Here is a 26,233-nt window from a genome sequence, read left to right as displayed (position 1 = left end):
GGCGTGTTCACATAGTCAGGGTTAGGCTAGGCTAGGTCTGACGCAGGTTAGGCTAGGTCTGACGCAGTCCAACCAAGGGAGTGTATGGGTTATGCTGGTCTGACATAGATAGACCCACTGCATTGCTTTTACCGATCTAGCTCTCCTGCCACCAGATGTATGCTGTCAGCCATTGGTCCATCAAGCTGCCCTTCAACCCTAGTGAAGACCAATCCGCCCAATCACAGCTCCCGTCACCTGATTGCCCCACCCACACTGTTCTTTTGCCCTCCTTCAACGGAAGTGCCACAAGAGGGACTGGAACTCAAGCCTAGCTTTGACCATACAAAGTTTGTTGACCCTTTTTATGTGCTTCCCACATAATGCAGTTGGGGACACAACGCAACACAGTCTAGACTATCCCTCTATATCATATTGCTTTTTCAGAAGGCTGATTACGAATGCGTCTACACGATTCCAACCTTTTGTGGGGCCTTTCAGGGCTGGGTAGTAAACACAACACTATGTTGAACCATGGCAGGCACCTGCTCAGTGATTCCCACAGGGTTGGATTGAATCCATGTGTGCCAACTCAACACAATCTCTCTCTCTTAATACACGCGCCTTTATTATGTAGACGCTCTCTCTTCCCTTTGTCGCTAACAGCATTTCGCAGCGCTACAACAACACGGTTTGGGAGCGCAACAAATGGAAATGCAATCCATGAGTCAAGCTTCTGGAGAGAAGCAAAAGCCCCTTCAGAAGGGAATGGCTTTGGGGAGCTGGGGGGTCTTTGAACCCACGTTAACTCAGCGCCTCTGTAAGCGTCTTTAATAAATACGATGGATTAGGACTACTCTGTCGAAGACGAGATACAAACCCCATCTAATCTCACTGAACCAAATCCTCCTCAGATGGTGTTTTCCGTTTCACATCCTCATTAAGAGGGTCGTGAATTCCTTATTTTCCATAGTCACTCAGACCCGATGTGTTTCATCTGCTGGTTGAGCACCCTTGCTTGGGTTTGCATTCCTATTCATTGTCGCAGAGCTGCCCGTTGTGTCCTTTGACTCGTTGTCAAAACCAGTCCACCCAATCACAGCGCAAGCTCACAGCTCTGCCTCGTGATTGGCCTTCCTATCACGAGGGTTTTTCACCTGGCTCTCTTGAGCGGATCAAAGCTGACAAAGGGATTGGAAGAGAGACTGGAAATCAAATTTGAATGTGTTATAAGATATGCCTATCTTGAATATCACAAAGCATTCCTAACTACTACAAAGTGCATCACATTGCTTCTGCAGTTTGGATATTTTGATGACCTGCTGTATACAGGAAGGTACAAATCCTTAAAAAAATGACTTGATCCTTCAAGAAAACACTTTTCCAGAGGTGAATATCAACATGTTCACAATCTCCTTGGAGGAGAACGTGAACATGTGTCTGGCCGTGTCTGCTGCCAGACCCTCTCTTGGCAAGTTAAATGTCTTCTGGCTCCCACGTATATATCAGTGATGCGTGAAGCCATAAGTACAGTTAGATCCTGAGTCCCCTCCCGTGAACCTTAATGACGAGGTCAACGGCTCCTGTGTAGCTGTTATGAGGTGACACTATTTGTAGTGAATGCTCACTCCAGGATCGCTCTCGCGTGGAGAGCTAATCTTTAGCCCAGCGGCTAACTGGGCCAGAAGGACCCTCGGGCCCCATATGGGGCCCGAGGGTCCTTCTGGCCCAGTTAGCCATCCTTATCAATATTGGCAATCATCGCTTCTTACTCTGCCTCCAACGAAGGCGGTCGCATCTCTCTCTGCTCCCTCTGTTCGCTCCCGGCCCTATCTCTCCCCTGCTCTCTGTCTCTGTCTCTGTCCTGTGTTTTTGATGTGATGCTTATGTGTTGAGGTGTTTTTTTTTGCTAATCCCTACACTGTGCCCCCCTTAAAGGAGCATAGTTTGGGGTATTGACAATTTTTTTTTTCCCTCGTTACCCTCTTGTTTAGCTTTATAAACTTTCTTATCTAATGCGGGCCGCATGGTTCTTGTTTGAACAAGCGCCTGACAGTCTCTCCGTCCTGTCTCCCCACACTGTCTTTTATGTTTCGGAATGTAACTGGGAATTTCGTTGCTCTGTTGCTCTGTAACATGTATAATGACAACAATAAATTCAATTCAATTAAATTCAATTCAATTCAACTCCTTGGGCTCTTTGCTGTCCTCCTGAGATCACATCATACACACACACACACACACACACACACACACACACACACACACTTCTACCCTAACGTATTCATATATTCAATGTCGCATCTGCATCCAAGTGTGCACAATGGGTGAGATCTTAAGATCTAAGTATGTGCCCGGATTGTGTAGTGTTTAGGGAGGTCGATTCCCAGCCCAAAGGTTATGATTTCGGTCCCCAGCATCCACAACCCACATATCGCTAAACACTTAGCTACAGGTACGTTCACGCCCCTGCTAAATGGCTACTTGGTTAGCTTGACATTTGCGACTACAAGCATGATTACGTTTTCCCAGGAGTCTTACACTGAGGCAGATTTATGGCTCACATTCTTTTTGAATACGTGGAGACCTTAATTTAGAAACGGTCATCTGTTGCGAATATGAATGAGATGTATTCTCGACGCACTTGTCTTCCTGTGGGTTATTTCTTTCTTTCTTTCGGTTCAACTCCTTATATGATTTATTGTTTGCGTCAGACCTTAATAGTGCAGGCGTCTGAAGCTTTAGTAAATACTGAAGAGCTGGTTGTAATTGCATGAGAGAGTGTAATGGAAGGGGTAATTGGGACTAATGTGTTCCAATATTGATAAGGATGGCTTTTATTATTAGTAGCGAGGGAATTGTCTCATGTAATAGTTTGGATTGATGAAACACTAAACCTGTTTCCCTTTTGCGTACCATTCAGTAGTGACAAATATGCAGTCTTGGTTTTGTGGACGTTGACGCAACAGACTGCTTCAGTGTTTGGTCTGTTTGCTTCAGTCCGATTTTCATCATAATTTTTGTTAAAACAATTAGTAATGACGTTTCAAAAACCCACATGGCTGTCTGGCAGGCAGACACTTTAAGAACTTTCCTCGCTACGAAATTCGCCCGCCTTCTCCATCACAGACCAAATCGATTTTAAAACGGTAAAAAGTGTCACGGTTGGATAAATGCTCAAAACTGAGAATGATGGCAGCAGGTGTACCACATCATTATTATCTATGCATGTTCTCTTATAGTACAGATAGTCATAGTGTTGTGCATAGCATTATAGTCAAACGATATACAGTATCATTGACAAGTACACCCCCCCCCCCCCCCCCCCCCACGCTGCTCTGGGACCTGAGCGGTGTTGGGACTAATACTTCAGATGTCATTATGCCGCCGTTCCCCCTGCGCCCTTGTGATGGCTGACGGGTGACACAAGTGACAGCTCTCCCATTCTGCCGTTCCGTCAAAGCAGCACGCGGGGTGGGCGGGGGGGGGGGATGGGGGTCGGTTCTGTCTTTCTCCTCGACCTACACACACTGTGTTGTGTTAGTTTAAGGTCGCGCTCGCTGGCTTTCGCACTCCCACATCGGCTGAGGAGGATTCTGAATGTGGCCGTCCTGATGGGTCTGTTATTGTTGATCAGGCAATGTCTTACCCATTCATATAAACCCATGAATCCCGTGATTGCAATGAAACTATTAAAGTCTATAAAATCATTTCTCCCCCTCGGGTCGGCTTTCATGTGAAACCTTTCACTGTGATTGGGAGGAACACGCCGTTACAAAGCCACAGTTACTGGGAAATGTATCGCAGGGACAAAGTCTTGTTGTGGATAATGAGAATGGATAGTCCAAAGATGGCGGGTAATGTTATCCCTAATGAAACCCTGCTGAGGAACCGGTGGAGAGGGCTCCAAACGCTATTCATCCGAGCGATGTTATTACAGTCGCAGGCTAATGGGATTACCTTAGTGCTGATCCGGTTAAACTTATATCAGGAACAAAGCATGCTGTCGTCAACGTTGGTTAGCCAGCGGTTGATGAATTGTAGCCATTAGGGATATTTCCATTTCCCAGGACATATAAGTGACCTTCTGTTAACAGGCGGTCAAGCATGAATACCACGGTCTCCTTGCTGAGTATTGATTTTGTGAAGGTGTTTTGTCAAACCTAAAGGCATGGATGGGTTCTCGAAAACAACATGCGTCTTTCTCCCTCCCTCGTTGCATGTTGGCCGGTGTGAGGCCTAATATTTTATCAATTCAGCCAGGCACAGAGTCCTTCTGCTTGGCAGTTCTCATCGCTACGCCTCTCACTGTGACGCTTTTGGCTAGGAGACTCCATCACCTCCCCAAGGTCATGTCAGGGCCACACACGGGTCATTACCAAAGTACTGTGGTTTGACTAACGCACTATTGGACAGAATTGCATTTTTGCAGACGTCCCTCAAACTGTGTCCTCGTCTTGCTAATACGGAAAGGAAAGTCCTTCGACGTTGTGGATCCCGTGGTGTAAGGATCTGCATGGTTTATATAAGCGTTAACCACAGGGGTGGCCTTACCTTCACATGATGTGTCACGTTGAGTCAGTTCAGTAGGAGAGATGATGGGGAGTGGCTGTGAGTGCTGCGTCTCTGCAGACCTGCTATCCGCTCTGACAGGAAGTAGCGCCAACCGGCGTCGCCCTCTGCTTAACTTAATCTGGGTTGTGTAATAGCGTTGTGTGACGTTAGAACGGGCACGACTCTTTATGAACCAATTGGTCGTATTTTGTAGTTTATAAAAAAAGGCCCATCAAAAGTTTCCAATAATAACTACTGATTTTGGTTATTATCAGAGAACGTATCTGAATATTTGAATTTCTGGATTTCCTATGCAGGAAATGTTTGATGTTTTCATTTGATAAATGACAAAAATAAATGATTCAGTTCATTACAGTCAATATTCATTCATTCATCAATAGTAAATAATGGCTGATTGGTTTCACCCGTCAAAAGCCCAATCAATTCCACTCCCACTCCTACGGGTCGTCCCCCTCCATCACTCTACGGTCGCTTCAGTGACGACCAATCAAGAGTGTCGAACGCTCTGCGCTAACGTCAATAAGGTCGCCCAGTATTAGCATCACTACGTGTGATTAGCCCGAGCTATATCGAGCAGAGGGAGGGTGGGGGGGGTCAGAGGAAATTGACCCCCTCAGGTCGGGAGCGCTGTGGGAACATCTGGTCTCCTCCGCGGAGTGGTGACGCGGCTCGGGGCTTTATATAGCCCCGTACCGGGGGGGGGGCACGGCGGGCGAGGCGGGCCAGCTGACCCCGACCCTCGGGACCACTGTGAGCAGACCCCCGGGGGGATACAGCTCTGCCGCGGAGTCCTTCCTCGAGCTGAACGAGGGGTTCATGTTGTTCAGAACAAGTGGCGGACGTTAGATAAGTTGGACCTTTGGCGTCACTGTCTGGGACTTACCTTCTCTCTGCTGCCCCCCCCCCCCCTCCCCCCCCCGGACTTAGATCATATTGGTCTTAACTATGTACTTGCACTTTATGGCTTATTATTTAAGTATTTTTATCTCTTGTCCTATATAGTATTATGTCAATGGACCAACTTTTTGCTATTGAGTTGATGTTGCGGAAGGTGATTTTTCAGATCTGATTTTAGAGAACATCAGATGGCAACGGTTCTGCTTTCAAAAAGCTGTACTTGCAAGTTATCTTTCCTCTTGTGGTTAAGATGTGGACAAACCCGGCCCTGTGTGGGACGATTGATGAAATAAGTAACAAACAGCGGCGGAGCTAGACAGAATACATGTTTTCTTTAATAGGCAGAGAAAATACTGTTCCAGAAGAGAGATGACACCAAAAATAAAAAATATTTTCCACAGTTCATTTCCCCCACCCCACCCCGTCATAGTTAACTAAAGCACAGCGACAAGGAACTGAGAACTGATCAGTAAGACACACCTGTGTACAAACTAAGCGTAAAACTACTAAAAGGATCACTCCAGCACAAAGCAAGCGCACAACCGCGCCTGGGTGTTGTTGAAGCGGAACGCGAAGGCGTCTGGTGTGCGTGTGCGTGTTTGGAGGCACTCCTTGTTCAAACCCCATAACTATGCTTTCCCCAGATGTACTCGACACACTTTTTGATGTTATCAGACGAGCCTGACGGTGGCACAGTAAGGTATATTGAAGTAGCTCCTGTTGTCGAGCATTAGGTTTTTGCGTTTGTTGTTTGTGGTTTATTACGTGAACTAGACCGGGCTTCTGATCGGTTGCCGACAGCCAATAAGGAAGGAGCAAAATCATAGTCATGTGATCACACAAAGGACATAAAAATTTGAGGATATAAAATGAGAGAAACACAGTAATAAATCATGTCCCCCAAAACAGAAGCTATGAAAATGCAATAGTGTGTTTAGCCAAGAAAATGCCTAAGAAAAAGATTGTTGGACCGAATACTAAATCTGACCGTGGCTTAGAACGGGTCTTTTGGCCCACGTGAAGAAAGGCAGCTGGGGTCGAATGTTTGGCAGCTTGTTTTGACCGGAGTTTTCTGGAGAACGTATTTGCCCCCCACCCCCCCTCCCCGCTGCCGTTTCCCACGTGAAACACAAGCCATGTATAAAAAGCCCTCGCTTTTAACGGCAACAAACACGCACGCCACAGTCATCCCCACTCCCTACGTCAAACAGACACACACAAACATGCAGACTCGTACAAAAGCAGAAACTTTACAAAGTCATGCAGATGGAATGTTCTGGTAATCCTCGCCCGTAGAGTCCGGCTGAATACTTTTTATGAGTAACTTCTTAATCCAGGCCATTGTGTGACTCTATGCCATTTGCTACACATTTGGAAATTCAATTAAATATAGGTCAGAGAGGGAGAGGTCTAGAGAAAGAGGGACGAGATAGAGAGAATCATAGAGGTAGAGACAGAGTGAGAGAGATAGAGGTGCTTCACCTGGATTAATGGGAAAATGTCTTAAGCCTATTGTTCACATCTCTTCCTAACTTCTACCGATAAATTGTCTTGCCCCGTCTTGGAATAAGGTGGCATGAAGTGAAAATCATTTTATATCAAACAACAAAATCGCGGATGAATCACCAGCACGAACGCACCAGATCAAGAACGACGGCTAAACGAAACAGCTAATCATGAAAAACGATCTTCTGATTGTCCATATAGTCGGGGGACGAGCCGGTAGAATTTGACTTATTTAATAGGTAACCATGACGATAATAATCATGAAGACTGTAACGACCCCGAAGATGATCCCGGTGAACATCGGCAAATTCTACAAATTCTACAATTAACAATTACAACCGATGTAAAGTCAAAGAACCAATTGTGAGTATAGTGAGGCATGGGAGGGGCTTATCCAGGATCTGGCAGTGTGAGACGATGTGATTGGACAGTCCAGGCAACAAATCCCCTCCCCGGCCACGGCCACGGCCGATCAGCCAATCAGAAGCCGGCTTCGCAGACGATGAGGGCTGAGCCACGCCCTACAGAGCAGACCTCCTCACAGGTTCTTGTTGGTGTCATGACGGCACTGGCTAATAGCCACTGGCACTTGGAAGGGCAGCTCTTCACCGGACCCCTGCAGCCGGAGGACCCGCCCACTTAGGTCCACGCAGCACTGTGATTGGACGGGAAGAAGAAGAGGGAAATAACTGTCAAGCAGGCCGGGGCGAATGCCTAATAAAGTTGATGGAGTTTTGCCTCCAAAATAGACCATTTAAGACGTGTTCTTTGCTCCATTAGAGCAATATTTTGTGTCGTGTTCGAAACTGGAGGCAAAATTTGTGCTCCGTATGCTTTGGCCTTCACACCTTGGCACTGATGCTATCGTAGCTGCTGCTACGTTGTAGCATTCTCTGCTAGTCAGACTAGGGCTTAGAGTTAGCGGCCGATTGACGAATTTGCTAATTTCGATTTTATTATAATTATTTTTTTCTGTTCTGGTTACTCAGATAAAATTGTAACACTTTTCAAATCTGATATATTAAGTTGCTTGGACTATTGCTGTAGCCTACTTGAGTTTTATTTTTGCTGTTTTTTGTATCTCATGGGAGAGGATATATGGGCTGTATGTAGACAGGGGTTTAAATCTTGGGTTCTTTTCACCTGTCAACTCACTCTCCATTACATGCGTCAATATAGGCTCCACAAGCCCCTTATGGGGATTGAAGCGTCTGTGATTATATAAAAACATACGGCCGCGTTCGCACTGAAACTCTATGGAGTCTGACTCATGTATTACTCATCGTTTGTTTGATACACAGCACTTTCTATTCCTTCTCCCCCTCTCCCCGCCTCCTGTCTTTGTCTGTCTTTGTCGTTGGCCTCATTCTCTTCCCCGAGGTTCTGTTGTAGTAATGTCTCTTCATGTTGAAACACAGCTCTTTGGGATTTCCCTAGCATTCTTTGCCTTAGTATTTCTGGAGGAAACACTGACCCACGAGACATCACGTCTACTGTCTAACTTTGTTTTTTGGCCATGCTACCATCTTTCCATTTTCTGGAATACCCTGACTGAGATTGAACATTACATATTCATCTTCTGCATTGGTTAAAAAAACGCTACTCTAATAATTAAATCGATTCTCGTTACACGTGTGTCTCCCTGGACAGTGGCGCCCATATCTTTGATGTTGTGCCTTTGGGTAACGCTCCGACAGTTGAATATTTCTTGCACCAGAAGCGCCCAGACGCAGCCACCCCCTCCCACCCCTTCCTGGGCCTCATCAGTCTCCTCTCTCCCCTAGAACGGTCCAGAACGCTCTCGCTAGGAGTGGCGTCTAATCTGTTGGAATCCCACTGCGTTGCCACCTGTCTCTGGCCGACATCGGCACACAGATTTAATTCATTGAGGAGGGGGGGTAGGGGGATGTCTCTCTCGCTCTCCCTCTCTCGCACTCTTCCTCGCACTCTCCCTGTTACACCCTCGCTCTCACGCTCTCTCGCTCTATCACTCTCTCTCTCTCTCTCTCTCTCTCTCTCTCTCTCGCACTCTCTCTCGCACTCTCCCTGTTGCACCCTCTCTCTTGGTTTGAGCAGAGTTGTCTGAGATAAAGTCAGAAGCAGCTGTATTTGAAATGGTAAACCGAGTAAGCAAAAGTGTACTTAGGCCAATGAGACACTTACTTTGAGTTCCAGCAGCGTCTGAAGACCCAGGCACAGCTCAGACACCTCATCATCTGCAAGGAACCACAGAGGAAGGGAAGGGAAGGGACGGAAAGAAGACGTATTTAGACCCTTAAGGATGACACTGAGACTTTGCAAGAGACAGTGAGTGCCACACAGATTTTGCACTTGCCTGGAATGACAAATATGTCTCTGAATATGTATTTAATGTTTTGACAAACGCATAATAATCATTCAGTCCTGGAACCTTAACCCTTTTCATTACGATGTCATTAGCAGTTCTAAATGCAAATTAGCTTAAATTACTCTGAATTAGAAATTCTACACTTCATACATTTCAGCAATGACCTGAAATGAAGTGCTCGGTAATTTTCAAAAAAGTCGGTAATTGCCTTCATGGATTAAATGCATGTTTGCCTTCAAACGAACGCACAACGTCTTTAAAGGTAAAATTCTGCGTTACTGCCACTCGGCCTAATGTACCAAAAGTCGCGCTTACCGCCTGAATAATGGAGTACGCACATATGCAAGGACACTCTTCTAAGAGCAACCAAGCTGACATAACAAATCCAAACGAAGCAAAGAACACACACACACACACACACACACACACACACACACACACACACACACACACACACGTGTCTGAAAGTGTACATTGCAGGGGCTAGTGGAATATTGTGCACTTGCTCTGCGGAGCTGGAGCTCTTTCCATCAGACGCTAATTCACCGCGAGTGTGCACTATCCGGTTAGCATACTGTAGCATAGTTAGCCCTGGAAAGTAAAATCAGCATTACCGTGTCCACTTCGACATATCTACCCTCAAACCCAGAACATAACAGCAGACACATACTCTTTCTTCTTTTACTATTTAGCATGCCTTCTTCCAAAACCGAACCACCGATTTGATTTTTTTAATTGACATGACATTAAGGAGCAGGTAGGGGTAAGGGGGGCCCATAGGTGGCTTACAGACTTTGGGGTTCGAACCCAGAATCCTTTGGAGGTAGCAGAGTCAAACCCCTTCACCTCCAGGTCCACCCTGCCCCCTCCTCTGTTTAAAGTGCCATATTTTGAAAAGCCCGAACAGGATGTGATTTTCTATTGGTCCCTGCTTATCGTCGGGTGGGCCAGGCGGATTGTGACGGGGGTCCGTACCTTTGACGTACGCAGAGCAGTGGACCCTCTGTGTCCCCAGCTGCAGTCGAAGCCCCCTCACTGTGGGGCCGGCACTGCCCTGTTCAGGAACCAAGCTGAGAGCAACACAAGACACATTAGATACGTGCATACACACGTACGTACATGCATACTGTACATGCATACATACTGTACATACATACATACATACTGTACATACTGTAAATACATACTGTACATACTGTACATACATACTTACGTAGATACATGCTGTACATACTGTACATGCATACGTACATACTGTACATACATACAAACATACTGTACGTACATACATACTGTACACACATACATACATACTGTACATACTGTACATACATACATACATACACACATACACATACATACCACACAAACATACATACCACACAAACATACATAGATACACACATACATATGTACATACATACACATACACTCGTACGGACATGCATACATACACAAATACCCTCATGCACACACGCATACATACATGCATACATGCATACATAAAAAGAGACAGACGCATTTAAACATCCATACATATACACACACGTACGAACATGCATACAGAAATACACACATACAGAAATACATACAAACATGCCCAGAAACACATGCATATACGTATACACACGCTCAAACAAAGAGGGGAAAGAAACTCAAAGGCCCAGACAAGGGCCGTACACGGGGACAGCATCAATCACAAAGTTGGTCCAGTTTTTCATTATTTTTCTGACATTCATATTTGAGATGCTATTCCCTTTTGGCTCCTTTCCTTAATTGCCGTCGGTTGGCATTTCCATTTGGTATTCATGTGCACTCAACAAGAAGATTGCTGTCGCCTGAGACTACAGAGTGTTGAGCTCATGCGTTCTTTCTCAAGATCGCTTGCCTTCTCCAGAATGTTTTCCTGGCCCCAATCGGTGCTGTCTCATGTGAGCTTCTGGAGCCACTGGCTCTTTGAGACTGGATCTGTGACAAAGGTCGCTAGACAAAATACTCATCATTCATTGCTAGAGTTTGTCCGATGAAAGCCAAAACCTGGCCGAGTCCCGGACTACCACAGGCTACACCAAAACAATCGTGCTTGACCGTAATTCTCAAACCAGAGCCGGGTTATCAACTGCATACTGAATCAGTAGAGCAGTGTGCGTGGGACTAGCTGTCTGTCTCCGTGAGAGAGCCGAAACAAAACAAACATTGATTTTCGCACCCCAGTCTCCGGCAGCAGAAGCTGGAGATGTGGTTGTGTTGGCAACCAGTGTCGATGGAGGCTCTGACGTCGCCCTCGCAGCACTGGGGAAACAGGGGCACAGGTCGAAGGTCAGAACACAATGGTGGTGTGTCGGCGTGTTGTGTTGTTGTAGGACAATATGTTACCTTGAACGGTATGACACAAATATGAGGAAACAGGGCACAGGTTGTGCGTCAGAACACAATGGAGGTGTGTTGATAGTGTGTTGATGTGTTGTGTTGTGGATGTTGGAGTGCTGTAGGTACATTTTAACTGAATGACACAAATATTACTTTATAAGCATTACATAAGGATAAACAGGACTTGGTTAACTAATTATGAAGTTATGTTAAATTATAAAGTTTAAGGTAATTTGTATATTTTTTGTAGCGTTAATCACGTTAGAGTAGAACCAGCCAATATTAACAAAATGTTTGTTTGTGTGTATGTGTTTGTTTGTGAGTGCGTGCGTACATGTGTGTGTTTGTGTGTGTGCGTCTGTGTGTCTTTAATACAACCTTCAACATTTCTCTTCAACATTTCAAATAGTTGTTGTGATAAACCTAACCACAGATAATATCTTGTTGTCGTATAAACAAGCAATATCAATAATGTGTTACTGATATGTCGCCTTGGTCCACACATCCAACCAATTCTGAGAAAACCCAAGAAGATATCATTTAATTAGGTTTTAAAGGAAATAACATCGTTATCGGAGCCTGACAGGGCTTCACGCTCTGGTGAGGGTGATGTGGGCCTGCTTCTGAGGAAATTAGCTTTTCTAATAAGCAGGGTTTCTTTGGTGTTAAGGAGGGTGTCTGTTTATTTATATTTTAAATGGTTCTAATGATAATTAACCTTTAATTTTTCGAAACACATGCAAGTTTACAGTCAAGTGTTCGGGTTAAGAGAATAATGAGAACCTGTTAATAATAATAATAATAATAATACATTGGTTTTATATAGCGCTTTTCTCGGTACCCAAAGACGCTTTACAAAAAAAACACAAAACAAAAAGGATACAAATGAACAGTATAGTACATACATGCATACATACAAATACTCCCAAAACAACAATACAGAGAAAGATAGGACAATGAGAAAGAGAGAGTGAAAAAATGTTGTCAGGTGTTGTAAGTGATGTTGAAGAGATGTGTTTTGAGTTGACTTTTGAAAGACTGCAGTGAATCAGAGTTACGGATGGCCAGGGGGATGGAGTTCCAGAGGGTAGGGGCGGCGATGGCAAAGGCTCTGTCCCCTATGGTGCGGTATTTGGTCCTGGTGATGGGGATGAGGGTGTTGGCAACAGTGGAGCGTGTTTGGTGTGGGTCAATGGGGCGTTGGAGGAGATCTGACAGGTATGAGGGGGCAAGGTTGTTTAGGGCTTTGTAGGGGGTGAGGAGGATCTTGAAATGTATGCGTTGTTTTACTGGAAGCCAATGAAGTTGACGTAGGACGGGCGTGATGTGTTCTCTGGAGGGAGTGTGGGTGAGCAGTCTAGCAGCGGAGTTTTGAACATATTGCAGTTTTTGAAGAACAGTGGAGGGGAGACCATACAGGATGCTATTGCAGTAGTCGAGTCTGGAGGTGATGAAGGCGTGAATTAGTGTTTCAGCAGCTGAGAAGGAGAGAGTGGGTCGAAGGCGTGCTATGTTCCGGAGGTGGAAGAAGGATATTTTAGTGACGTGGTTTATGTGTGACTTGAAGGAGAGTGCAGGGTCCATGTAGATGCCAAGGTTTCTGACCAGGGCGGAGGGAGTGACAGAGTGACCATCAATGCAGAGTGAGTAGTTCTGGGAGGTGGGGAGTGTGGATTTTGGGCCAAAGATTATAATTTCAGTTTTATTGCTGTTGAGTTTGAGGAAATTGTGGTTCATCCAGGTTTTTATGTCGGTGAGGCAGTTGGTGAGGGTGGAGAGAATAGCTGGAGTGATGGTTTTGGTGGTGATGAAGAGTTGAGTGTCATCGGCATAGCAGTGAAACTGAAGTCCATGGCGGCGGATGATGTGGCCAAGTGGGAGCATATAGAGGATGAAGAGGATGGGGCCAAGCACTGAGCCTTGGGGGACTCCGTGTGAGACAGGGGTGGTGTGGGATTTGTGGTTGTTTATGGCGATATAGTGAAATCTTTCTGACAGGTATGAGTTGAACCAGGAGAGGGCGGAGTCGGTGATGCCTAAGGATTTCAGGCGGCTGAGGAGGATGGAGTGGTTGATGGTGTCGAAGGCAGCACTGAGGTCCAGGAGGAGGAGAATGGTGAGGGAGCCGGAATCAGAGGAGAGTAGGAGATCGTTTGTGACTTTGATTAGTGCTGTTTCAGTGCTGTGGTGGGTTCTAAAGCCGGATTGGAATGTTTCATATAGGTTATTGGAGAGGAGGTAAGTCTTGAGTTGAGTTGCGATGGCTCTTTCCAGTAATTTTGAGATGAATGTGAGGTTGGAGATGGGTCTGAAATTGTTGGGGTCGTCAGAGTCAAGACCAGGTTTTTTAAGGAGAGGGGTGATGGCAGCAAGTTTAAGAGGTGGGGGGACAGTGCCAGAGGTAAGGGAGGAGTTGATGATGTCAGTGATCAGTGGGGCGAGAGATAAAACAGGCTTTGACGAGTTGAGAGGGCATGGGGTCCAGGGGGGAGGTGGATGATTTCATGGTGGAGATGGTTACTAATTAATGAATGAACTAACCTAATAGTGCTGTGAATCACGGTTTTTGGTGTCAATGTTTGATCTTTTTTTAGTTCTCTGAATTGCTGATTGAGTCGTTTTTTATCGCTGAGGCGTTCGAATTTGTAACCGGGGGCGATTCTAACTTTGGTGTCATCACTCATTCATGTGTTTACCTTAACGTAGGATAATACTTTAATTGGTGAATTATTAACGGTTTCGACCGGCAGAATCGCAAATTGGTCGCACAAAGTCCCACATCGAGACCACACAACACTAGACAACATGCTCTTGGAGACGCTGACACTAATGACTGTGGGGGGGGGGGGGGGTGGTACACGAGACACAGGAAATGGTACCTCCACACACTGGAAGTGATGTTATCAGGGAGAAGGTTGCTATGGTAACCTTTGAGCGACAACAAAAACAAACTGGCTCCACTGATTAGCCCTAATGTCGTAAGGGGACACCACCAGGGACGTGACAAAGAGCCTTTCATCTCTAACGACACAGCACACAACACATGTGGGTCACACTGGCTAAGAAGGGGCTCAGCTCCCAGCTGACCAGTTGCTAAGGAGAACCTTCAACGTGGCACACAAATGTCCCTTTTCAGGGGAATGCAGTCGAGTCTAAACCAATGGGGCGTTGCGCGTGGCTCTGGAGGTAGAGCGGGTCGACTTGTGACCGGAAGGTCGCTGGTTCGATCCCCGGCTCCTCCTAGCGGAGTGTCGAGGTGTCCCTGAGCGAGACGCCTCACCCTGACTGCTCCTGACGAGCCGGCTGTCGCCCTGCGTGGCTGACTCCGCCGTCGGTGTGTTAACGGGGGTATGAATGGGTGAATGTTAGGTTATATTGTAAAGCGCTTTGACCGGGCTGGCCACTGGTTAGAACTATACCTGAAGTCCATTTACCAAAGACCACGGTATTTAACAAAGAGTCTTTTGTCTACAGTATTTCCCATTCCTACATAATTTATCCCTTTTGATATGAATAATAGTGACTTTTTTAAAGACGAATGAAAGAAGGCCCTGTGGTCTGTACCGTTGTCTATTTGGATCTCAGCTCGCCTGTAGCAGCATCTCCAACGTGGAGCAGGTGTCATGCCCCCCCACCCCCCACCCCCCTCTGATGCAGACCACATCAGAGAGTGGAGGAAATGGATTCACAGCATATGGCGGCTCTGCATCTGCGTGGGTTTGGCAGGAGCTCTGTGGCACCACACCTATACGTCCTCGACCCTGACAACCTGAGACTAGCAAACTATTCAGTACGGTTGGAAAACCGGGGAGTGGTGACTCGATGGCAAAGTCGTCACTGTCAACCGTCAACGGTTGAAACAACAAAATCAGGTTCCATGTGAGACTGGGCGATACTTCAACACACTTATTGCAAGTCGCTGTGGATAAAAGCATCTGATAAACGCCCTAAATGTTGATTGAAATGAGAAGGGTTTTCGCGATGAATCAGGACTTTCTGAGGAATGTACATTGTGCTACGCTAATGAATTCATGATTCCATGATTCACCGTTCCACTCTGCCCTACTTTAAAGGAGGCGGTCGTTGAGGGTTGAGAACCTGAGCAAAGCGAGCGTTTTTCCTTCTCCATGCTGGTTCCAAACTCATCGTTTCATTTGAAGGGCATATTTTCAAATCAGATTTTTTTCAGATTGATTCGATTTGTCTTGAAAATCATAGTTTTCATGGCTCTGACACCTTCCGAAGGAAGAATAGCATGGAATTATTGCTTCATCAAACATTCGGGAATTCATAGACCATCAAATATCACACATACTCCTTCCCACATTCCCGAGCCTGTTAAAGGGGACATCTTATACCACCAGGTGTGAGAGTGATGACATCACTAGTGGCCGTGTCCACCTAGATCTGTGCTGGATAGATGAGCAACGTTCACTTCAGTCCACTGGGTGGGCTGGTAGACTGCTCTATCCAGCACAGATCTAGATGGACGCGCCCACTAGTGATGTCATATTGGGGCCGATTTTCGAAACGGCTTGTAAGGCTAATCACACTCACACACCTGGTGGTATAAGATGTCCCCTTTAATAAGCAGTCCCGGTGAGCCAGTGGTACATGTCCTCTCCATGCCTGACAGACGCCATGCTCTCCATGTCGGGCTGAACGCAGACTCTATCTCTACCGGGCAGGCAGGAAGTAACTTGATTTAGTCTGAGTAAAGTTCCTCCCCCCCCCCCCCACCTCCCCCTGGCTCCGGACAGATTGATAACCAGGGGTTGAACATTAGCGGTTAAATAAGTCGGTGAATGAGCAGGTTGAGAAGGACACAGCGACCAGAGTAATGAGTGACGAAGCACACCACCGCGGACCCCAGCGTTGTAAAGGCTGATCATGGCATTTGAAAATGGCACGTTTTGAAAGCCTCCATCAAATGGCAATGTGTTGTTACGGTTTGGAAGCATATTTTGTTGCGTGGTGCGTTGTAGTCACCGATGTGTTTTCAAGCCTCCAAAATGTTCCTGTAATCATGAAATCAAGCCCTGAAGTCGTACCCTCTGATCACTGCCTGGCATTTACCTGGTTTTTAGTTATTTATTCTGAGATTCATCTTTTCTCTTCTAATCCGAATTTAAATGCTACGGAAAAACGTTATTTTAAATCAGGACCAATAAGGCATCAATGCATCCATCTATCCCTCCATCCATAGATACAGGCCTACATCCATCCATCCATCCATCCATCCATCCATCCATCCATCCATCCATCCATCCATCCATCCATCCATCCATCCATCCATCCATCCATCCATCCATCCATCCATCCATCCATCTATTTAAATAGTATTCCAGTGCAAGGTTAAAGAACGAATGAAGCTACTCCACTTTTATGTTTCTGGCACAAATCACAGCTACAACTTTGGTTATGCTACACCTTCCTCAATATATATATCTATATCTGTATATATGGTACAACCACCTATCCTCCAATGATGCGGATCATTATGGGATGTTGTAACCTCGGCTAGCAGCGATGGAGCTTTAGCCAGCCAAACAACTAAATGCTCCAACCGTTGGAAAAACAAGCCCTTAAAAAACAACTCATCGACGACAATTGATCGTCTATTCATAGAGTGTAACATCGGTTTGTCCTGGGCTGTGTGTTTAGCTGTGTTTGTGCACCTGATGCAGAGTTTAGGAATACACAGCGTCTAGTTATTGCTGACACCCATTGTGTGAGATGAACCCTAATTGAGGGGCTTCTATTTCGGTGCTTCTCTTCTCTGGGTTTTCTCTGAACAAGACCGGGTTGAGTGGGACCACACTGTCCACAATGTCCAGACTACAGAGTACAGACTGTATAGCACAGGGCTCTATCCTTTTGGATTGTCAAAGTAGGCCAGGTTGTTCATATATATTCCATTGTATATATAGCTCTCTGCTGGCTTGGGGATCTGTCGTGCTTTCGGTTCGGTCCACAAACTGTGAATGCTACTGCTGTTGGTGTCACCAGGCGTGTTAGTGTATTTTTAGAACGGGTGCATGGGAGTAAAATGTCACAGCACCATTAAGACAGGACGGGCGTTCATTTGGAGGCGGCCATGACGGAGAAAAGGGAAGAGAAGGAATAAATAAAGGGCAATCATCGTATCATAGGGAGAGGAATTATATGTCTTCGCCTTTTAAGTGTGTGTGTGTGTGTGTGTGTGTGTGTGTGTGTGTGTGTGTGTGTGTGTGTGTGTGTGTGTGTGTGTGTGTGTGTGTGTGTGTGTGTGTGTGTGTGTGTGTGTGTGTGTGTGTGTGTGTGTGCACGCCCTCACGTTTGTGCTGTCGCATGTGTGTTTGTTTGTGCTGTCGCATGTGTGCACGCACGTGCGTGCAGTTGCATGTGTGTGTGTTTTCACTCACGTGTCTGCTGTTGCGTGGGTGTGTGTGTTTGTGTGTGCTGTCGCGTGTGTGTGTGTGTGTGTGTTTGTGATTGCTTTCGCCTTTGTGCACGCACTTGCGTGCAGTTGCACGTGTGTGTGTGTTTGTGTGTTTTCACTCACGTGTCAGCTGTCGCATATTCGTGTGTGTTTGTGTGTGCCGTCGCTTGTGTGCTCGCACGTGCGTGCGGTCGCATATGTTTACGTCGAGTCTGTTTTGCGTAAACAAAGACACAAGGCACCTTGCACTGCACGACCAGGGCGGCGAGCGGCGGCGGTGGGCTCGCCGTCCCTTCCCCCGTCTTGGCGGGGTCCGGCGCCCGCTTGGCGGCCGCCTCGCCGTCCTCCTCCTCCGTCTCCTCCTCCTCCTCTTCGTCGGTCCGCAGGCTGCGCTCGCTCTCCTCGGGGGACTCCCGCTCCTCCGCGGAGTCGTCGGCCGTGCTCTCGCTCCGCTGCTCCTCGCCGCAGTCGACTCCGCCGACTCCGCCCCCCCCGCCGCCGCCGTCCTTGTGGTCGGCGAGCGGCGAGCGGGTCAGGGCGCTGGCGTCGTGCGCCTCCCGCCGCAGCCGCGGGACGTTCCCCTCCATCAGCCGCCTCTGGACGATGCTGTGGGGCTGCTGCCAGAACACACACAGCAGAGAGGCGGACTCAACACAACTCAGTTTGCTCGCCGCACAATAGAAGCACCAAACTACAGCGTTTGGTCCTTTCCCCTTTTTGTTGTAGTGTGGGGTTCGTTGAAGGTTGTAGACAATAAAACTCCACAAAATATGTCGAATAAGTAGTTAGAACAAAGTCACTTGACAAATGGTGTCTGAGTTGGCCAAACAAGTCGATTTGATTCAGCAAAAACGAATTCAACAGAAACTCAGTTTGCTTCTTTAGGATTCGGTGACGTGTTTTATAGTATCGATTGAGGTCTGAAATGACTCAATTATAAATCATTGTGTGATGTTTGTGAAAGCCGCTTAATGAGGTGGAACAGCTTGAATTCCACATTAGGCCGTCTCTCTCTTTTGGACCTGTGTGATATTTTGTGATATTGACTGCATCTGCACAGCGGGTCGGCTGTATGGTCTGAGCAAAGGAGGAAGCAGATAAAGAGGAAGCTGGACTGATGGCTGCACAACAATGAGAGAGGGACAGAGAGGGAGACGGAGAGAGGGACAGAGAGGGAGACAGACAGAGGGGCCGAGAGAGAGACAGAGAGAGACAGACAGAGGGACAGAGAGGGAGACAGAGAGAGGGACCGAGAGGGAGACAGACAGAGGGACAGAGAGGGAGACAGACAGAGGGACAGAGAGGGGGACAGAGAGAGGGACCGAGAGGGAGACAGAGAGAGGGACCGAGAGGGAGACAGAGAGAGGGACCGAGAGGGAGACAGAGAGAGGGACCGAGAGGGAGACAGACAGAGGGACAGAGAGAGAGACAGACAGAGGGACCGACCGAGAGAGAGACAGACAGAGGGACTGAGAGAGAAACAGAGAGAGACGTTTGGGTAAGGACAAGGAATACGTCTTGGAAAGGAACTTGGGGGCTACGTTGGAAGCTGGGGTGAGTGAGACGGCTGTTCTCTCGAATGTTCTCAAAACATGCAGGGGGAGGGGGGGGGGGTCACTTGTGGATGTATGTACGTATAATAGCGTCTGAAAGGTAGAAGAAGAGATTGGTGATAATAGTGTCGTAATCCGTTGAAATAAAATGTGCAACATTGTATACATTTGAATGACTTCACATGCATACATTAGCATTCTGTAGGTGATAAAAAGAATGAAACACGAGCGCAATCACAATGTTATGAGGACATTGTGGAAGTTATGCATGGCACCATTTGTAATTAGCAAGCAAACGGTCGCTCATTCACGATTCAGCGGTCTGGAGGGGCCAAAGTTAATCACTTATCCCATTCTGCAGAAGGACTTTGTCTCTTTCACCTCGGGTCGGCCCCTTAGCCAATGAACACGTGTGTCTGGCAGATCATTGTGGTTCCCGCTACTCCCAAAGCACATCAGTAGGCCTTGGTTCACGTGCCTCAGTCTGCCATTCAGAAGACAAATAGGAGATGAACACGGCCTCGCCGAGGCACACGGATGTGCTTCAGCGAGTACGTTTGTACCGGGTCCCAATGATTCTGCCCCCGTGATTACAACTCGTCATCCGGGTCGTATCTGAGCTCTTTGTTAGAATAACAGAAAGCTTCTCGCTGTTCACTCCTATTCAGGTGTCCAGTGAATACACGCATGCACGCACACACACACACACACCGCGCGCGCATGCGCGCACACACACACGCGCATGCGCGCGCACACACACACACACACACACACACACACACACACACACACACACACACACGCCCATGCGTGCACACGAACACACATGCACACGCATGCGCGCACACGCACACACACACACACACTCACTATGAATTAAAGTGCATGTCGTGCGAAAAAAATCTTTCTATGATATGAAATATGAGATATGAAAAAAAAATAATAAAGGTTTTTCCGATGCTTCTCATTGGTCGCTCCGAGGGCCAAACTGCTGCCTCATAACCCCGTCATCTACATTTGCGTGTAGTCTTCTACTACTCAGTCACTAAGGAAGCTATTTTTATCGGAGTTGACGTATCTGGTGGCGGTGCAGAAGAGACCGGAAGTGGTCACGAAGGAGCGGGCATTTTGTTCAGCGATGCTCTCAGACACAGGGGGTCGATGTCATGAGTCAAACACCCGTTCGATTTTTTTTCAAACACTCGTTCGATTTTTGGAGCGACAACAAAAGGGCCGTAGCCCTGCCCGATCGACGGACACAAAAGACCCAGGTCGGACCGCAGGACGGCTGGGTCGATGGAGAGAGAGTGCGGGGGGGGGGATGTCATGGAGCGAATGGACCCTGTAGTGTAAGGAGTAGGGCGCTACAAAGCCTCTTATCCACGTGGTGAGCGGGCTAGCCTGTTGAGTTAGCGATCGCCCCCCCCCAGGCGGGGGGGGCGATCGCTAACTCAACAGGCTAGTCCGAACTTAACAAGACCAAGGGATGCTTAACGTCACGCAAGGACAAAGGTACCGGAAAACGCCAAGCGAGTCATTACCATGAATTCATATCCACTTTAGGCCGTCTCTCTTTGGGACTTAGACTAGGTTCGCTCTCGCTTGCACTCACTCACTCTCTCACCTCTGCTCTCTCTCTTCCTCTCAAAATGTTTTCCATCTATTGTTCTAAATTTCGCCACTGTGTTTTCTCTCTCTCTCTCTCTCTCTCTCTCTCTCTCTCTCCCTCTCCCTCTCTCTCTCTCTCTCTCTCTCTCTCTCTCTCTCTCTCTCTCTCTCTCTCTCTCTCTCTGTCTACCGGTAAGTAAGACACAGCTTCTATCCTCATGTCCATCAATGCCTTCAGATCATTTACATTATTTTCTTTAAGAAAAAAATGATTCAATGATGTTGAATCCTGCGAAATCTGCTTTAAACATCACCTGAGCTATATGAGGTCAAAAGAAACCTGTAAATGCTACAGTGAAGAAAAGGTTGATCTCGTTCTGTTTTCAGTCGGCAAAAATAAAAGAAAAACACAATGTCCTTAAATGATCATTCGTTATCAAGCTCCCACAGCGGGACGATGATGAAGTGGCCACCGGTGCCTAATCTCCACAGTGAAGAGCCCTTGTCCCCCCGCTAGCCAAATGATTAGCTGGAGCTAATCTGCGCTAGGTGGGTCTGAGCCTGCCGCTTTACAGCTCAGGCACTCGGGGGCCCAGTTAGCCTTAGCCTGAGTTAGCATGTTTCTTTTCCAGAACGTTCCAACCGGGAATCCAGGCTTTTTAGAGAAGAGTGAGAGGATAATGTCGCCAACATCCCCCAAAGGAGGAAAAGAGCACAGGGGAGATTGAATGGAACAGCCACTAGACACACAGAGTAATTTTCTCTCTCTTAATCTCTCTCTCTCTGGTTCTTTCTCTCTCTCACATTCTCTGTCTCCCCCCCTCTCACTTTCTCTGTCCTCTCTTTCTCTCTTCCCCCCCCCCCCTCTCTCTCTCTCTCTCTCTGTCTCTCTGTCTCTCTCTCTCTCTCTCTCTCCCCCCCCCTCTCTCTCTTTTTTTCTCTCTCTCTCTCTCTCTCTCTCTCTCTCTCTCTCTCTCTCTCTCTCTCTCTCTCTGTTCCCTCTAGGTTCAGTTAGCGCTACACCAGAGTCAGCTTAGCAGGAAATCGTGTTACCATGCATGCAAACTGTCCACACTAGATAACAACAACAACAACAACAACAACAACAAAATGGCTGCGAGAGGCGGGATGATGAGTAGAGTGTTGTCGGCCTGGTCGTGGTATAATTCTAGGGCGCTGTTTATCATGAGCAGGACGTACTCCATAACCAGATGCGACCAGCCAATCGCGTGTCTGAAGGACTTCAGAAGCCTTCCTCCTGATTGTTGTTGGGGGGGGGGGGGATCTGTGATGAGCGGAGACGTCGTTGTCGTCCTCTTTGTCTTAAATCTCTATTCTCGAGGCACCGCTCTCGCTCTCCTTCCCTTCGCATTCATTCAGGTTTAACGGCCGCTGCCTTTACCCCACACGGGGAAATGCCTCCCAGCCCCTCTGTGCGGCCTCACGCCCCACAGAGGGGGTCCTGGTCCTCACCTCAATCTTTAAAGGCTTATTATGGTTCCACACAGACACTTTGACGCAGTTGTGGGGTTTTAGTGGGTGAACCAATCACAGCCCCAGCTGCTGCCCTTCCTACCTTTGCGTCGCCTCGACGCAAAGGTTAGAATTTTTGGGAGGCGCACGTCAGGCCGTTGTGGTGGACGCAAGGAGGGTCCGCGGGGACGTGAGGGGTCCGTAAGACCCTCCCGTTGCGTGGACGTGGGACCGTAATCAGCCCTTTATCCTGCTTCGCAAGGAACAGGATAGTCCTAGTGCTAATGAAGTGCTCTCCCAGGCGCTAGTCTCTCCCTTTACAGCCACAGGTTGTCTAGCTCCACCTAGCCTCCGGCGGTTAGCGAGCTAGCTTCACAGGCGCTAGTCTCTCCCTTTATTGCCACAGGTTGTCTAGCTCAACCTAGCCTCCGGCGGTTAGCGAGCTAGCTTCACAGGCGCTAGTCTCTCCCTTTATAGCCACAGGTTGTCTCGCTCCACCTAGCCTCCGGCGGTTAGCGAGCTAGCTTCACAGGCGCTAGTCTCTCCCTTTATTGCCACAGGTTGTCTAGCTCAACCTAGCCTCCGGCGGTTAGCGAGCTAGCTTCACAGGGCCAGCCTCCAGCAGGACACGGTTTCCTTACAAATGTGAGCGTTGGCGTTTGGACGCCGACTGTGCTACATTAAAGATTTAACTCATCCCGTGTACACACATACGCACGAAAGCACGCACGCAGGCACACACACAGGGTCTTTGTGTCTGTTCATGAGTCTCTCTCTCTCTCTCTCTCTCCCTCTCTCTCTCTCTCTCCCTCTCCCGTTCTGATTCGTTTTGCCCAGTGGCTGCCTCTGTCACACAGGGACCAGCAGGCCACATCTGCTCCGTCTCCTCCTCCTTCCTCTCTGCGCTACGACTCTCTCCTCCCGTCCTCCCCCTCCCTCCCCCTCTGCCTCCCTCGCTGAGCGCTTTCAGAGCCTCCATGTTTTTCTCTCTCCCCTGTTTGATCTCCCCTCCCTTTTAATCTCTGTCTCTGTCTCTGTCTCTGTCTCTCTCTCTGTCTCTGTCTGTCTCTCTCTCTCTCTCTCTCTCTCTCTCTCTCTCTCTCTCTCTCTCTCTCTCTCTCTCTCTCTCTCTCTCATCTCTCCCACCCACGTTGCTTCATCCCCCCCCCCACGAAGTCGTTAGTCGTTTTTTCTTTTTGCGTTGCTGTCCTCCAGTATTTATAGCCTGCTAACCCCCCCCCCCCTGTCCCCCCACACACACAGACACACCCCTCCAAGCTCTGCACATCACAGCTGAGGTGGGGTGCGGCCCCCTGTGGCCTCACATGATGGGGCCGGTGGAAGGGTGAACTACCGAGGATGACAGGATGGCTCCATCAATGGGTGGATGAAGGATGGATGAAGGATGGATGACGGACACCAAGGAAGATGGATGGAGGGATGGATTCATGTGTGATGGATGGATTGATGTGTATTTAATGAATGGTTACGCCTCGTGCCCACTGTCTCCGCCCGTTGACTGATCCCCGTTGACTTTGAATGGGGACGGACGCGCAATGCATTGTGGGTCCGTGCGCTGAAGGCTCCGTCAAAAGTTTAAAAAAATATCTACTTTTTCGGCAGTCGACGTATCCGTCATCCAATCAGATCACGCATGCAAATTTAAGCACTGTGACACTACTTGGGCTCTGACGACCCTGGAAACCTCCCCCATCCGTCAGCCACGCCTTCTGAGTCCTCCGACTGACGGTGCAGCGGGCACGAGGCGTGAGAAAGACACGGAACAGAAGGTCGAAGGACTTCATGGATAGATTGGTTTAAACAATGAAAAAAGTAGATGGATGATGGAAAGATGGATGGATTCATCCATCTTGTCGGGACAGACAGACACGCCTAAGCGTCGCCTCGCTGCGGTCGATTCAACACTTTGTTGGGAGAAGGGAGGAGCCTGGAGAGGACCGCCCGCTAACCCCTGCAGGCCGCCGGCGGTAATGACTGACGGGCGCTCCGGGGGGGGGCCGTGTCTCAACTCGTCTGCAGACCGCGAGGGAACCACCCGGGCGATGCGCGAACGCGGACGTTTCAGGTTCAGGTCCTCGTGGTCCCGGGACTGACGGGACGATTAAGTTGCACACCGCGGGACACATAGACCCCGTCAGGTGGTTTATCCAAGGGAACCAATCGCGTGAGCGCGGCATGCTGTCATCTCATTGGTTGTTAACCGTATTGACAGCGAGTCCCTCGAGGCTAGCGCAATCCCACATATAGTATAGACACAAGCTGACACACACAAACATTACTGTAGAGAGCAGCTTTAGAAGGTGAGGATAGGATTTAATCTGATAACAAGAAGTCGCCGTAATAGACTGAGAGTGGGAGAACGAGAGAGATGGAGAAGAGGCGAGACAGAGGGGATAGTTAGGTGTAGAAGAGATGGCAGGTACGTCTTTGGAGAAAGGCTGGTTAGGTTATGCTGACATATTGAAAGGAACATGCTCAGAATGTCTCTCTCTCTCTCTCTCTCTCTCTCTCTCTCTCTCTCTCTCTCTCTCTCTCTCTCTCTCTCTCTCTCTCTCTCTTCATCCTTTCCCTCCCCTTTTCTCCCTTCCCATCTCTTTCTGTACAGTTTCATAATATAATGTCAAATAATCCTCTCCTTTCTTCCATCTCTCCCTCCCCCCTCCTCCCTCCCCCCCTCCTCCCCCCCTCGCCTCCCCTCTCCCGTGTCCTGGATGGTGCGTTTGCCCTTTTCATCCTCTTCCTCCCCTTACTGCAGCCTCGCTCCAGAGAGAGGGGGAGAGACAGAGAGGGTGGGAGAGGGTGGGAGAGAGGGAGCGCAACAGGGAGAGCGACAGGGAGAGGGAGAGAAAGGATGAGAGAGAGAGAGGGAGAGAGGGAGAGGGAGAGGGAGCGCAACAAGGAGAGCGACAGAGAGAGAGAGAGCCTTCAGGCTAGAAAGCAGCCAGCGAAAAACAAATTGAGTCTTATGTAAGCGGCTCGGCTGTTGTATTACACAGTAGACTGGAAGGGCCAGGCCGGCCTGAACAACAGAGCCCACAACCAGGTTAGCTCTAAGTGGTCTGCACAGTGTCCCCCTATAGACCCCTTCACCATAAAACCATCGCTGGTTTCCCTCTCTCTCTCTCTCGCTTAAGCTTTCTCTCTTCCTCTCAATCTCACCTTAAAGTCTCTCTATCTATCTATCTATCTATCTATCTATCTATCTATCTATCTATCTATCTATCTATCTATCTATCTATCTATCTATCTTTTTCTCTCTATCTATATTTCTCTCTCTCTCTCTCTCTCTCTCTCTCTCTCTCTCTCTCTCTCTCTCTCTCTCCCTCTCTCTCGTACATATTGCTCTAAATCCATTAAATATCATTGAGTTGCTGTATTTCTTGGACCAGGGATCCCAGTGATAGCAGGGATGGCACTGAGAGTCAAAGGATCACAGATCCTCAGATGCAGGCCAGGGACTCCTGTGTCGGTGAGGCGTGTAAT

At 48.0% G+C, this 26,233-nt stretch overlaps 1 protein-coding gene across 1 annotated transcript; it reads right to left on the bottom strand.

Annotated features, from left to right (window-relative positions):
* Positions 1-5,764: 5,764 nt before the first annotated feature.
* Positions 5,765-19,669, bottom strand: nrip2 (nuclear receptor interacting protein 2). The gene is made up of 6 exons (XM_060048529.1): positions 19,093-19,669; positions 18,338-19,062; positions 11,514-11,596; positions 10,280-10,374; positions 9,121-9,173; positions 5,765-7,612 (listed from the first exon to the last, which is right to left on the bottom strand). The coding sequence occupies exons 2-6, from the start codon at positions 18,680-18,682 to the stop codon at positions 7,496-7,498; spliced, it is 693 nt and encodes a 230-aa protein (XP_059904512.1). The 5' UTR covers positions 18,683-19,062; positions 19,093-19,669; the 3' UTR covers positions 5,765-7,495.
* Between the last annotated feature and the right edge of the window lie 6,564 nt (positions 19,670-26,233).

This window comes from Gadus macrocephalus, chromosome 4 (genome assembly GCF_031168955.1).
Source record: "Gadus macrocephalus chromosome 4, ASM3116895v1".
Lineage (NCBI taxonomy): Eukaryota > Metazoa > Chordata > Actinopteri > Gadiformes > Gadidae > Gadus > Gadus macrocephalus.
Note: the sequence above shows the minus strand (reverse complement) of the source record. Positions and strands in the feature narration are given on the sequence as shown.

Bases quoted from the DNA above. Each gene is read 5' to 3' on its own strand.
- nrip2 (XM_060048529.1), bottom strand. From the start codon at position 18,682: ATGGAGGGGAACGTCCCGCGGCTGCGGCGGGAGGCGCACGACGCCAGC. The intron at 11,597-18,337 runs GTGCCTTGTGTC...CTGTTTCCCCAG, and splicing joins CCCTGGTCGTGCAGTGCAAG to TGCTGCGAGGGCGACGTCAG. The intron at 10,375-11,513 runs GTGCGAAAATCA...TGTTGCTCTCAG, and splicing joins TTCTGCTGCCGGAGACTGGG to CTTGGTTCCTGAACAGGGCA.